Consider the following 16,046-nt stretch of genomic DNA (forward strand, 5'->3'; position numbering starts at 1 on the left):
GGCCTGGAAGGTATGTCCAGCATGCGGCTCACATCAGAACTGCTATGTAGAACATCGCCATGGTAAACAGATCTTCGACTGTCTTCAGTGATTCCCCATGCCTCAAATCAGATAACGCACTTTGACAACCACCACCCTAATGTTTCCAATTAACTGAACACCTGAATTCAACAAAGTTCTGCAATTCAGCCATCACTCATTATTTAACAGGGCCACTTTAATTGCCCAATCTGCCACTGTAACAATTCTGTGCCATAAGGAAGATATTACCCAAGAAGACTGTTGGAATTGGCCAGAGGGCCAGCCTGAACTTCCTACAGGCTCGTTTTTCCACACCACCTTCTTTTCACTGAATCATCGGGTAGGTCAGTAGGGTCACTTCAGGTGGACGTATGCACTTAGTGGCAGGTACTGCCTCAGCAATGTCTGCTTCCTCTGTGCCCTCGTAAAGTGTTCAGGAGCATTCTGCATTTGTACGGTCTCCTGTTTTTATCATGAACTTTTAAACAGCTCTCTTTTGTACTTGGCATCCGTAAGCAGCAATCAGCAGTCTGCCGGGATACTGCAAGCCCTCACCTCCTTCTCCCTTTTCACTCTCCCTCTCCTGCAGAGTCTAAAGTGCAGTCTCACTGCAGTCTTCACCAGTGGAAAAGGGGAACAGTACATGCCAGAGTTTGGAAGGAAGGGACGGAGAGGGTGCAGCCTGGTGGACTACAGAGGGCCGCGTCAGCAGCAATGCGTTAACGACAAGCAGGCAGGGGGCAGGCATGCCCCAGCAAGTAGGACGGCCTTGCCCTCCTTTTGTGCCGAGGGTCTCTGTTTGCACTCGTGAGAAACATATGGGTGGCACTCTGGACAGTGGACATGATTTGGAAACAAAGCATCAGCAATTTTCCAGGCCTCAGAACAGTGCTTTTATCACACATGGGGGTGGGGCAGGGGGATGGCAGAAAAGAGAAGGTCATGTCAAAGACAAATGATCGCTAAAGGTGTTACCAGCATCGACAAAAATTCAACAAATCAATGGATAAAGGCACATGTATCACTTTATCTAATGTTTGTCAACTGAAGAACATCCTCTCTCCAAGGACCTTTCACCAGGGTCTTTTTAAAATGTTAAAAAGAGATCAAAACAGAAGAACCAAATATATGCCTAATATAGACCTTAATCCATGCATTTATGCTTAGGCAATAAAAGAGTGTATAGTTGAACAAAGACCTCAAGGCTGCACAAAAGCCTAGAACTCAATGTTCTAGTTGAATTCTGCTTGACTTTTCAAAGCATACAGTGCCACTATAATAGACTGGATAAATGCAGAGCAGTGGATAAAACGGAAGAAGCTCTGATGGAGTGTGTGGTAGATCGGGACAGCGGTTCGAGCTCCGTTTCGAGTTTGGTACCCTCTGGAGGCACTTTCTGGCTCCAGCAGGGTTGTAAGGAATAGCGGTAGACCACTGTTTTTCTCCACACTCGGTGACAGTCCCATAAATATCACTTAGTCATTTTATAGCTGCAAAATCCTGCGATGCATTCCACGTGTTGGCCATGAGGCCGCCAGGCCCCCAGACATGAGTTTGTAGGAACACCAAGGAGAAAGAGAGTGACAACAGGCAGTGGTTGCTTAGGTGTGTCCCCGGGTGGGGGAGGGGACATTGCTTTTCCTGCCGAGCTGGGACATGATTAACCTACTAGTAAAAGCCCAAAAGTACACTAGAGTTTCAGACCAAAGTGGTACAAGAATAAGTTAAGAATCAAGAATTCGATTTGGTTTGTTGTGGTTTTAAGAATTCAATAAACCAAAAAGGTCAGGGTTAATGTTAACAAATGAAAAAAAAAAGGGGGGGGGGGACATAGGCTATAGTCTGTTTAAAAACCAATACGGGGAATAATATTTCTCTTTAACATCAGGGTTTCTGAACTGCCAAACCATGATCACTCAATCCAGTAAGCTTGAAGCAAATAAATTAAATAACAAGAACTTCAGTTACTAAACAAGGTGTCCTATGTTTATGCAAAGCCTAACTCCCAATAAAAACAAAGCTGTGATGACTATCTGGTGCTGTAGTGGGGTCAGGGATTTTTATGGCTGATTCAAACTGTCAGCTTCCAGCTTGTTGAGAAGTGAGTGAGAATGAGGAAAAAGAAAGAGGGAGTGGGAAAGGCAGAGGGAAAGAAAGAAATAAAGTGAGAGTGACTGACCCTAGAGAAAAGTGAGTGAGCTGGTCAGGAGTAATTGACCCCATACTTGAAAAGGGCAGTGAAAATTAAGACAGTGATTTTGTCTGGCTATCTGATTTGTGCTCTAGTTCTTTTATTAAAAAATAAAAAATAGTGATGGCTAGAAAGGCAGTTTGGGTTTGAAATATGGGGCAGAGGGGTTGAGTAATTATTAGGGTACACTGTACTCCTCCTGAGTACTACTCCCAGGCCATAAGCATCATGGGCTTTGGGACAACTCCCACCTTTCATTCTTCAGGCCAGCGGTAACTGAGTTTACACACTCCTCCGGCAAACACACTGCTCTGAGCTTTTAAGAAAAGAAGCGACTTTAAAGTTAATGTTTTGCCTTAGCACAAACAAAGGTCTGCAGGTTTATCAAGCGACCAAGTCAAACAAGAACCAGAGCTGCTTGCTTGTCAAATAAAACATCCAGCCTACTCCTTAAAGCAAAGGAAACCCTTTCCTCGAGATTCAGAGCTGCCCAATTAGTAATGCATGCTGGATTACACCCTCCGGTTGACCTTGGAGATCTTGAACATGGACTTGTCTAGCTGTTGTTCTCCTTTCTGGTTTACCTCAAGCTAATCAAAACCTATTTTCACCTTTCTTTGAAGCAAGCTGAAGTTGTAAAATATGGAGGCTAAACCACTGAAACAAGTAGCACTGCCTTAAAACATGCAACTAACTGCACTAATCATTGTGGCTTGTGTTGTAGAACTTTATGAGCAGTGCCTGAGATAAGACCTAGGTTAACATTAGGATCAAAGGGAGGCTGTAAACTGTAGGAGGTTGACAGAATAAAGTGAACACCAAATGAAAAGAAGTTCGTATTTTGAAGAGACTAAACCTCAATTAAAATACAAAATACACATGTCTTTCATTAAATTCTAATAACCAGCTTCTGTTATAAAGGAAATTACAAAAACACTTTGATTTGTGGTTAGAAAGCAATATGATAATGGGTCAGTCACAGGTAAAAGGAGGGGCAAGAGAAACTGTTCAAAAATGAGACACCATATTTTGCACTGGCCAAAACAGGAAGATAAATTGTGCTTGTAAACTAATACTCGCTAATGGCATAACCCTAATCAGATACATAAACAGAAACTTCGTAAAAATGAACGCAGGTCTCAGTTTAACTACTGATTTCATGTTTCAGTGTTCTTAAAGAGGGGGTCTGGAAGCCATGTTCAAGTTTTAAAAAATCTCGCCACCAGAGTTTAAAAATATTCTGGCACAATGGTTACCAATCAAAGGCCTTAAGAAAATAATATGTTCAGATTTTGCTTTTCTTTCATTTTCTTTTCAGAAAGCTAAAAGAAGTCTTCACCTCACTGCTTTCTCCTGAATGCTGTAATTCTTCAAGAACTGTCCAATTTACTAATGGTTGTTCAAAACGTATCTAGCTACATTCAAATGAGAACTGAAACTCGTCTGAACACAAAAGGCCAACTGATTATGAATACATCCACATATTTCCTGGTGCTACAATATATCTTTCTCTATGTAAACCGTGAAACCGTTGACATTTCCATAACGACTTGGTGCATTCGTGGCCGGTTCACACTGCAGCTCATATGAACTTGTTTCGACATGAGACACAAAGGAGGCACACAGTCATAACATCTCTCTGTGAAAGTGCAACACACGCACTAATCCCAAGGAAAACGTGAAAACTATTTCTTTACTTTAAAAAAAAGAAAAAAAGTGAACCGCTGTAACCACTAATGAAAAAAGTATAGTCTGCAATTCTAAAAAAAAAATAAATAAATAAAAAAATAAAAAAATTGCTAACCTACATGATAAAAGTAGGATTCGTAAAACTTTGCTGATTTCAGTTCAACATTTTGCTTAAAATGAGCAAGGGACATATTTGAAATAATTTATTTAATCTGGTATTGTCTAAAACTCTTTTACTCACACCAAATGAAAGTTCGTCCTGTTCAAACGCGGCGTTATCGCGAACGGTCGGACTTCGCCGTGCACGGAGCGCGTGTTCATCTTGACATTTTCGTTCTTTTGTTGTCACGCCACAAAACGCGAAGTCATCTTTTTCTGTATTCCGTCGGTCGGAGTTTAATGCTCGAGTCAAGCTGCCTTCATTCAAACTGTCGGACTCGGAGGAGTATCCACCCTCTTTCGTGTGTGCACGGGCGACACCCCCGGAACGTGTCAACCACCCTGGTCTCCCTTTACCCTAATTGTACCCAGATGTATCACACCGCTTAACCAACAAGTATTAAGTACATTAACAGAATTACAAGGGCCTGATAAAAAATCCCATTAGTTTAAATAATATCTAATTATATATTTTGCCCAAGTATAGAAGTGCAATACTCAGTTTTAAACGTTACTGTTAAGATATACCAAAGAATCACCAAATAACAGACATTCAAAATCTATATTCTAACTAAATTACACTATGAAAACGATTTTGCCAGATCACTAACGGTACCATTTTTCAGGACAAATCTTAACCCAGTACCCCCTGAAGCCAAAGACAAAGGGGTTTCTCATGCCAAATGGGACCTTGTTCAGAAGCACGCTGAGCTGGACAGAAGGGACAGATATTTTTAACAATAAAGCCTTTGAACCTAGATATGACTAACCTATATAACCAGTTTGGTTTGAGCAAGTCAGCGCTATGCATCACGAATCATAACTATGCCATCCCTAGATAGATAAGAAGACAGAGCCTTTTTGATACGCCAAGCTTCCAAAGATATTAGTTTTTTCGATTAAAGACATAATGGAACTTTGCATCTCACACAAATCACATTTATGTGGTTTCTGATTACAGGAAAAAAAAAAAAAAAAAGAAAAAAACCTTTTTTCTATGCTAATTTTTAGGACTGAGGAACTAGTACCATAACGAACACTGGCCATATATACTCCCATCTTCACTAAATATTGACGTCAACAGCAGATTACCCTACAATATAGATTTTCGTTTAATCACCTAAATACGCTTTACGTTTTCATTCACCTCCACTCTATTTCTGATATCACACGAAGCATTTAGACTGTAATGCCTTTTCCAGACGATGCCTCACGCCACACGTAGTCTACCGCGGCAGTGCTTTCCACACATTCATCACTGTGCATCTTTGAAGTGGAGTTTCCTCCATCCATGCGCGAGAGCAGCAGGGAGGCCTGGGAAGGGTTTGCTCTGAGACTGGACTCAATGAGCTCCAGATGAAAGCCAGAGAACAGGTAATAAAGGTTACATACATATATATATACACATACACACACACACACACACACACACACACACACACACACACACTCTTTCTTTGTTGGCCTGTTGTGTGTAGCCGTACCAAATCCTGGAGCACAGTGTAACTCATGACTATTGAAGGCATTGAGATTAGGTTCAGACTGCCTCTGTCTCTTTTTGTCATGGTGCCATCTCATCCGCCAGGCCTGTTCAACAAATACACACTCTGTGTGTGGCCATGAATAATTCCTCAGTCACTGAGCTGCAGTGGCCCTCACCATGATGCAACACTGTCCATAGAAACAATTACATGCATATACCCCCCAAAAAAGCCCAAAACCACACAAACTGTTATTTTCAAACTTGTAGGCATCTGCAATCTACTGCAAGCAAAGGTTTAAAGGTAAACAACGGTAAACAAATCCATCAATGTAACATCTATTTTTACAGTTTGCCTATGGTTCAGCAATGCAAACAACAACCTATAGGAATAAACAAAGCAAAAACAATGCAAATACACATCTGAAAACATACGCAATTTGAACTGTTTATCTTTGTTGTTTGGAGTTCAGAAAAACACAGGCACATCTGTCTACAATGCCTCTTAACATCACTGCAACAACAGAGCCTCACCAATGGCAATGACCCAGAAATGTTCATCCAAATCAGGGGTTTCCAAATTGAGTCTTGGAGATCCTTTGCCTTGCAGAGGTTAGTTCCAACACACCTGCTTCTAATATTCAGATTCTCTGTAGTAAGGTAGATCTAAAGGGCCAGAGTCAAACCCCTCTGATCTAAACCAAGCACCCCCAAGAATTAGTAGTAACACTGCACTGTGGGCAAACACTGCACTGTGGTTTAACATTTCACTGTAGGTTAACACTGCAGTGTGAGCTAATGCTGTACTGTGGGCTAACATTGCACTGTGGGCTAATACTGCCAAGCTGTTTTACTATTGATGTCCAGAGAAGCATGAAAGCATCAATAATCTTCTGGGCCTTTACATTTTAATACTGCATCATCAGCCAAAATATAGGAACTTGAAGCATAACAAAGCATAACGAACTAAGATAACTGGAACCCTAATTTCAATTACCATCCAAATTGAGGTTTAGAGGTAAACTTATTGTTTAGACAAGGTTAGTGTTGGTAGCAGATGTTTTGATGATGATGATGATGATGATATTATTATTATTATTATTATTATTATTATTAGTTATTAATACTATAATATGACTAACCTATATAACCAGTTTGGTTTGAGCAAGTCAGTGCTATGCATCACGAATCATAACTATGCCATCCCTAGAGAGATAAGAAGACACAGCCTTTTTGATACGCCAAGGTTCCAAAGTTATTAGTTTCTTCGATTAGAAACATAATGGAACTTTGCATCTCACACAAATCATATTTATGTGGTTTTCTGATTATAGTAAATAAAAAAAAACAAAACTGTTTTTTATTTTGCATGCTAGATTTTAGGACTGAGGAACTAGTACCATAACAAATATATATACTCCAATCTTGACTAAATATTGATGTAAATATTGACGATACCTCACGCCATATAATAATAATAATAATAATAATAATAATAATAATAATAATAATAGTAATAATAGTTATTATTATTATTATTATTATTGGAGAATCTTTGCTTTAGCATTATTCCATTGTGATTATATCTGCTGAAAACAGGACATACTCCATCAGTACTGTCTCTTTTGTTGCTCAGTATCAGCTATTCTGCTCTAATTGAACAGCATGAAAGCTGCTCTCATACTCCCTTATCAGCTCTGTATATCTGCACCTACCACTCAACTGCTACTGAGAAACAACATGGCTGCCGCACACCATATGTTTCTGTCAGTGTTGTTCCTGAAACAAACTGAAAGGCAAGTGGCAGAAGACAAGGAGACAAGCGCTTGAAGAGAAGGCAGCTGGGTATATGGACAACTCAAAAACAAACAAATAAGACAAATCTGAAAAAAATTCTCTTACTTTATCATTTTAAATAACACAATGCAGTTAATACAAATTGGCTGTCACTGAAAGACAAAGAAATTCATAACACAGCTCCTGCTGGTACAAAAGTTTCTATATGAAATACACTGACAAATATTAATTCAGAATTGGTTTAAAGGGATAGGTGGCATGTCACAAATTAAATATTACTGTATCAGGTCACACACATGCACATCGATACACACACACTGTATTGCTGTATTGTTATTTTTGTGAGGTGTTTTCATTGACTTGTGTATTGCTGAAGTTGGATAACCTTGCACTTAACCACTGTAATCAAAAGACAATCAAAAAAATATTTAGTATAAATTTAAAAAGAGTAAGACATTTTAAAAAATGATTACAATATAAAATTATCTAAATACATGCAGATCCCACCTCCCACCTGTATTAATACACTTGCAAGGACCTACTTGAATTTTGTGTCTGGTATTATGTCAAGAGTTGGGTTTAGGATCGCTATAATTACCTTTATTTTTTAAAAGCATGACATACATACAAGCTTCCTTTCTCACAAGTGTAACATTTATTTATAGAAAGCTCACATATCAGTACAAAATATTCACTGTGCATGCATTTAATTTCAGGAAAGGCAGGCAGATGATGTCACTGAAGGATCTTAATAGCTTTCTAAATCTGCAGCGTGTCAAAATGCTAATGCACAATCTTTACTAATAACCACTGTATTTGCATTGAGGAGGTAATTTTTGCACTTGGGTGTGACCTCCTACAATGAATGCCTTTCACTTGAGTCATTTATTCTTGGGTGGCCTGGTCTGCAGAGGCTAGAACCAGCTGTCTTCTTTGATATACACAAGCAAAGCATAACCGGTGTCCGTCTTGTACCTTGTACAACCAGTGGCTTTGTTTTGAGTCAGTGACAATGGACCTGTTTTACCTTTTTAGTAATATTTAATATTTTTGGAAGCAAAACCAAGAGTTGCTGCGGCTGCACAACCACCCCATTGTAATGCTCACTCTCAGTTCACCTCACTGGTGACCTGGGCTTTGTCTGCTTGCTTGAGCTGCTCGGTTGGAAAATGGTGACTATATCAGGCCCATGCGTTTGTGCAGCAAGAGCATGGCAACAGTCTGTGGTCTCGCCAGGCCCACAGCTGTCTGTGGTCTCTAGTTCCATTGTTCCCTCTGAAGAAGGACTAGGCGCCACGTGCACAACTGACTCCACAGCCACCAAGAGGGGAAAAAAAAAAACGAATGGCGATGGACTGGTTTGGAATCACAGTAAATGGTTGCCTATTGATTATTCATAGTGGGTTTGTCTTGTTGTGTGGGAAATGTTATCATTTTTGCATAACCTCACATGGCGGTATGCTAATTTTTTGTGAGCTCGAAACTTTGAATGTTAATGTGCTGTCAGGTCATATGTTCCAGGTTGACGTTGCTGACATGACTCACATGTAATGAATATGCCCAGGCAACCTGACCACCTGTAACCGTATGGACATGTCTCCCTGTAATGCGGAATTCTAGGTCCTCTTTCCTACCCAGATGTTTTTGCACGCATGCGTGTGTGTGTGTGTGTGTGTGTTAGTGTGTGTGTCCAGCTGATGTCCACATGTGTGGTAGCTGTACTGCCCCACCATGGCTTTAATGAGGTGCATCCTGTAGACCATCAGTCTTAGAACCAACCATTGTACAAGGACAATGGCATTCATGCTTCACGGTGTGTATGACAGTTCTTTAAATTCCAATTACGATTCCCTTTACATTTTTGTAATCGTCTTTCTCTATATTGTCTACAAGGGCAAGGTGAAAGAGAAAGTAAAAGAGAGTATAAAAGAGGTTAAAAGAGACAGAAAATGAATAGGACACAACACATTTTGGCATCCTGCACAAACGTCATTTGACTTAACTGCTTATGGAAGCTTTTCGCTGTACTGTATATTGATTTGCAGACATTTTCCATCTTCTTTGGGATTCTAGTCACACACACATTAACACCCTGACACACACACACACACACACTGCTTTTCATCAGGTCAGACTGAAGATGGGGGTTACTACGGTTGCTATGGCAACAATACCCGATCCATGTGCTGCATGCTCTGAGGCATGCTGCTGCAACAGAGAGAGAGGGAGAGAGGGAGAGAAAGAGAAAGGAAGAGAGAGAAGGAAAGGGAGACGGAGAGATAAAGAAAAAGATAGAAAGAAACTAAGAGAGAAATCAACATACATTGGGTGGGATCATTTTTTTTCAATCCACCATTACCTATTCATCCCCGATATCTACACTCTTCTATCTATGTAACCAAGTATATTTCTTCACACTCAAGGATAATTAATATTGCACCACCTGATGGAGCTAGCCACCCCTGCAGACAGGCTGATATCTGTTAATGATAGTTGTAAAGTCTTCTCTCTTTTTGCCTCATTCCATGCACTCATTCATTTGGTTTGGCTGTGACCCATCTCTCATAGCCAGAGCACTAATCGCTCTGCAGCGATAAGCACAGAGGAGCCTGGGTGGGCTTTTACTGTTGCATACTCTGTTCACAGCATTAGCCCACTCCATCCATCAGATGCAGGACAAGGAAAAATGCCAAACAGATCATTCTCTTTCTCTATGTGTAGGAGAGTGGTGGACAGAAGACAGCTGTGACCAGACACCATGCTCTGCTGTCCTTTAGCATACAAATGCCTTAACCTCATTTGACAGCACATTCAACTTAAATGAATGTTTGTATGGGGTCTAGACTGTGAGCAGTGATGAGTAGTGCCTGTTTATCTTATTTATACTGTGTCTAGGAAATTAAAAAATGTTTACAGAGTGTGTCTTTAAGTATGCTGCAGGAGAAAGGGTAAAAATTGAGAGCTGCATGTTTTTATAACTGGATAAAAAGAGGGATGAGTGGGAGACAAGATATGAAGTCCAGTTGGAGTTCAATTAGACCTGCATAGGGTCATGTATATCACCTTAAAAAGCCATAGACCTCTAAGTCAATTGTCACATTCCCACTCATTCATTCAAATGAGAATCAGTGCAGATGCATAGAATTTGTTAACTATACCACTCAGATCAGGACCCAGGTTCAAATGCAAACAGGGTCACATTGATTACTGTTCATTAGTGATGATATATATTTAGTGAAACTGTTAAATGCTTTTAGCAAGCAGGTTTTGTTCATGGGAACTATTAACAACCAATTGTTTGTTGTAAACTGGCTTATATATCAAAAGCACACATACAGACCAGGGGTATACATGGAACATGGCATTTAAGACCATTTTTAGCAAAGAAACAGTGGATTCAATGGAAAGTTATAACTTAACTCTGGGTGCAACTCCACAGTACCACAAACCGAACCAGTTCACTGGCTAGCCTGTAAATCCACCTTTGGTTCTATAATTCAGACAGAACTGTAACATAAAGATGTGTTGGTAGGCTTTACTATTTAAGAATAAAACCTAATTCATATATGACTTAATTGAAGCAATAATAGCAGGTGACAAAACTGCTACCTAATCAAAGACATTTCTCATGTAAATATAAAGGCAGGTAGCATGTCCTCAGAAATTTAATGAGCTAATGATATTAACAACTGTGTGACATTAAAACAATCTCGATTAAGAGTAGCTTTTCCACCACCACCACACATAATGACAGATGAACAAGTATCACTTTCATTCTCTCTAGTATCCTTAACACTGTAATTCATTTTTGGAAACTGTTTACAGTATCTACAGTAATTACAGTTAAGCCCAATCAATCTCTGTTGGAGTTCATTTAACATGCAGGTGTATGCTGCACATTATTCTAAATTGATGCAGATCCAAACAGTGGAAGATAGAAATTAACTATGGCAACCATTACTAATGCAAGAACCGATTTTATATGTTAATGTCCTTTGTCAACCGAGTAGCTTTATGGCAGATTGCTGTATTAGGGTTGGTTTACTTGCAAAACATTTCCACAAGGACAAACAGCATTAACTACACTTAAAGAGGAACTACTGTCTGTGTGTGTGTGTGTGTGTGTGTGTGTGTGTGTGTGTATTGTGTATACAGATCTCTACATTTCACTGCTTGCTTGAAGCAGCACCCAATGGCTAGTCATTTTCTATGGTGGGACATCACCCCCCCCATTTTCCATTTTCCATTGTATCTAATCTCATGCAAAAGAGGTGTAAACCACAGCAGAGCGTTGTACTAATGTGGGGAAAGATTCAGTCAGGTTCTACCCTCATATGGCTCACTGCTATCTTCCCTACGATGTCATTCCTATTCACTTATTCAACTCTGACTTGAAGTGCAGAGAAAAAAGCTAAAACTGCCAACCTAACCAGGAGAAATTTATTTGCCCTCCCTGCTCATAAAACGCTAGAGTTGGGATGGCATATTAGGAAATGCCGTGCGCTAACCCTGCGCTACTAGAGAAGCAATAGCCCAGAAACTGAGGGAAATCTATTAGGGCAGGCTGCAAGACAGCTGGTTTATGAACCTCACTCTTGCCTTTCATTTCCTCCTGTCTCATTGCCATGGTTACTGTGCAGGATTCACATCTCCTAGCATCATGAAGCTAATTTTTCTCCCTCACCTTAGTTTGCTCCACCAGACATATGCTGCTGACCATGTCTGTTCTCTGAAACATCCACCTATGTGGATTAGTTCAAACTGTCATTACATGGTAATAAATGGGAGCGAGCAGATTCTAATATTAATGCCAGTGTGAACACTGATGTGTTGACTGGTAAACAGAAGTGTTAGCTGAAGCAGGGGGGCTGGAGGGACCGTGCTGCTTGACTGACCTGTGCAGGTGGCACACAGCAGGTGGCTCAGAGGTGCTAATGGTCACCATGACAACCCTGCCTGAGGTTCACTAGGGGTCCACATGGGGTTGGATGTCCATGCAAATGTATCAACAGGCTAATGCAAAAGTACAAGCTATCACACAGCTGGCTATGAGGAACTAACTGAGTGCTAACCACATACGTAAATAATATAATCTGAGAATGTTTGTTGGTCATCGTGCTAGTTCTCAACGCTCAGGTTCTATGGAGGATTAGTGGGACATGAAGCAAAGTGAATCTGATCAACCAAGCTCATACGTTTAATATGAGCCGTGAGTGAGTGTGATCATCCACTGCCAAATCTTTCATATTAGACTTGAGGTGGGATTGATTGTGTTTGCCCTTTTTTTGCCAGTTCTTCTTTATATATCATATTACATCCCATTTCACCCAATTACAATCTATTTCACCCTATTTTATTTCTTATCTTTTCATTTCTGTTTAGGTGGGTCTGATGTCATGCAGCTTTCTCTAAACCCTGCTGCAAGAAATCTGATAAAACCCCTTTACTTCCCACTAGAGAACTGGCCTGAATTCCTAGTTATAGCGAGAGAGTGGGGGGCAAATATTTGACATCCTTCATGCAAGAGCTACACTCTACAGATTGAAGGAGGTGACAGGTCAAATTGTTTTCTGAAGTTGGAAAGGGTTTTCCAATCAGAACAAAAGAGATGTGGTCACGTTTACAGCAAATTGGCTTGATACAGGCATGGGTTAGAGTGTGGCAGAGCTTCCAAAGCGAGCCCAGCCACCTGCCATGATTCCCTCTGGTAATCTCCTCTCCTGCAGCCACTATGAGGACAGCTCAATGTCAGCCTTTCTGCTTCCAAATATCTGGCAAGACACAATGCCTCCATCACCTAGATGGTGATGCAAACCCAACATACAAATACTAGGTGCAACTTTTTATCCCCTCAAAAAGCACATGAGCATTGAAAACACAGACTAATCATCCTTCTTGGTTCCTTTAAAAAGTATACAACATGTCAATATGATTGGTAATTTCAGAGTTGAAGTTGTGGATGAACTGTGCACTGAACCCAGGGGCTGTTCCTGTAGCAGCCTGCGTCATCTCCGCAGGACCCGCTGGTAATAAGGTTGATTAGCATACTTCCTCTGATGCGCTACACTTTGATTGCTGTTTAATCTACTGTTCTCCCATTCAGATCAAAGCACCTTGACAGGGCTTCTGGTCTTCTCTCTTCACTTGGCCTACTCCACCCTCCACCTCCAGACCTGTCTTTCAAAGGTCATTTCCATGACGTCAAACGGCTTCCTTTAACTCCTACCAGTTCCAGTTGGACATGGGGTTATAATTCTAAGCATGGAAATGGGAATCTGTGCATGTAACCATATACCTCACATACAGGAAAGAAAAGCAAACCACTGCCTGCATTTTAAAAGAGGACTGGAACCTTACCCGTTAGCCAAGTTGTCGTCATCATCGTCATCATCATTCAGACTTTTGCTCAGCAGGTCTGAGTCGCTCAGGTAGCCAGACTTGGAGTCGCTGTCCCCGGCGTCCAGGCCTTCAATGAGGTCAGCGCGGGGGGTATGCCCGAGACGGCCAGAGCAGCGGGCAGGCATGGTGTGTGAGGCATACTGGGACGAAGCCCTGGGACCCAGCGAGTAGCCGCCGCCCGTGGAGGAGGGCGCATCGCCAGCCTGCAGGCGAGGGCTGGCCTGCCCATGCCGCCACGACAGAGGGGATGAGCGGCCAGAGAGGCTGGAGACACTACGGCCGGTAGGGTCGTCACTGTCGTAACAAACGCTGCCGTCCAGGCAACTGAAAGGGTGAGAGTAGGGGAAATTATGAGAGTAAGCCCTGTGTATTCCAATAAACTCCAGAACAAGTCACCCAGTCCTCACATTTTGTACTGCGCTATATGTACAGGCTCTAACATAGAAATCTTTTTTAACAGGTGGAAACAGAATGTCACGCTAAGTAATGGCATTCAAAAAATTTTAAATACGGTCCTTTCCATGTCTCTCATAAAGTCACCACCGCAGCAGAAGAAGCATTTCTGCTCACCAAAAGCAGGTCATTCCTGTGTTCCCAGGGTCTTGTATTCCACAGATTTATATGGCACATAATGGGAATATGACAAAGAGTCCTATGTTACCAGGGTTCTATGTTCCCTGGTTCTACATATGTGCTCTCCTATGCTGTTCAGTTCTATATAGCATATAATGGGAACCTGAAAAATGTTCCTCAGCTCTGTATTTGCTTAGTATGGCATCAGCTATTGTGGAAACAGATCAAAATGGTTTTCTCTTTCCCTAGCACGTATATGCCTAGGGTTAAGGTTATGGTTGGGGTTAGGAGGGTTAATGTGTGTTAACAGAATATTGAACTGGGGAACAGGACCCTGGAACAAATTGATGTAATCAAGTAGCATAAGTAGTTATACAGGCAAATTACATCCAAGAATGATTATTTTTACCACTAATATTAGCTAGCTTCTAGGTAAAGTTCATGATCAGTGACATGATATGAATGATTTCCTAAAAAATGAGTATTGTGCTTTCAGGACAAAAATAAACAAAATAAAATTATTATAAATAATTGTCTCATTTTGTCAAATGGCCATATAGCTTAGATAAATGACTGCCTACTGTTGCTGAACTGCACATATAAAAGAGATCAAATTAGCCTTATGCTTAACCTTCAGGCTATTATTCAGTGTGGTCAAAACTGAAATTTTGGGGAAAAAAAAAAGTGGACTAATATTTTGTCACTCTGCCCAACAAATTAGCTTGGAGGATAGCAGGCTTCTAAGAACTGAAGCATTTTTCCCAGCAGAAAGACACAAGACCACTCAAATTCAGTGCTTCCTTCTAAAATTTCTGAATGATTCAGATATCATACTGTTGGCACTTGTATGAAAATGCAGTGGAATGAAACTAGAGTGGAACACTTGTCTTGTTCATTGGTCATGCTTGCACTGTTGATAGCCAGAACTGATAGTCAGCTAACACACTAACATATTTAGTGCAATATTTAAACAAACTCTTCATCTTGTCCTCTGTCTCTCTCTTTCTCTTCCTTTAAAAATTAAGCCATCAACCTTTTCAAGCCTTTCTTGTTATTTTGTTAAAATGGTTTCTCAGCTGCCAAAATTGGACAATAGAGCTGAAGAGAGTAATATGTCTCTCTAAATTATGCACAATTGTTATTGCAATCACATTCTGGCTTTTTATCTATTAGACATACATTTATTGTATGTATTAGAAATGAAATGTTTTAAGGGACGTGGCTTGAGCTGACTTGAACAGCAATCAAAATGGGAAGGTAGTTGCCAGAGTTTCAACATTAATGTGACATAAAGGAGTTGAGGATTTACATCCAATATGCAAGACAATATTATTATAACAACCCTAGTTCCGTGAAATTAGGGATTCAGGGAAAGAACTAGCAGAACTAGAAATGTGGGTTTTTGTGCAGGCCCACAATCATAATTAGCAATAAACAGCAATAAGCTTGTTTGATTAGTACAGTCAATTTATTTTGTATGTTTTGGCTGATAGCCCACAAAGAAGACAAACAAGTCATCAATAAACACTATTTTTCAACATCAAGATGGCTATTTTACTCTTGTGCAATGAACTGTCAGAATGATTGTTCATATTTATATGAAGCTTTGTGACCCAAACATGTGACTCATACAGTTAACAGGAAAAAGATTGTAGGCTCCAGACAGCTTAAGGCTGGAGAGACTCTGGTGATCTGGATTTTTGCACAAATGCTCCATCTGACTGACAAAAAGGATGT

At 40.5% G+C, this 16,046-nt stretch overlaps 1 protein-coding gene across 10 annotated transcripts in view; it reads right to left on the reverse strand.

The window, feature by feature from the left end:
- Positions 1 to 16,046, reverse strand: part of nav1b (neuron navigator 1b) — a 49,607-nt gene that overhangs the window by 25,739 nt on the left and 7,822 nt on the right. For all 10 annotated transcript variants that reach the window (XM_035523990.1, XM_027000569.2, XM_027000563.2 and 7 more), the window contains exon 3: positions 13,695 to 14,060. In XM_035523990.1, coding sequence (XP_035379883.1) covers positions 13,695 to 14,060 — 366 coding nt within the window. The remainder of the gene's footprint in view (positions 1 to 13,694; positions 14,061 to 16,046) is intronic.

Source organism: Electrophorus electricus, chromosome 3 (genome assembly GCF_013358815.1).
Source record: "Electrophorus electricus isolate fEleEle1 chromosome 3, fEleEle1.pri, whole genome shotgun sequence".
Classification (NCBI taxonomy): domain Eukaryota; kingdom Metazoa; phylum Chordata; class Actinopteri; order Gymnotiformes; family Gymnotidae; genus Electrophorus; species Electrophorus electricus.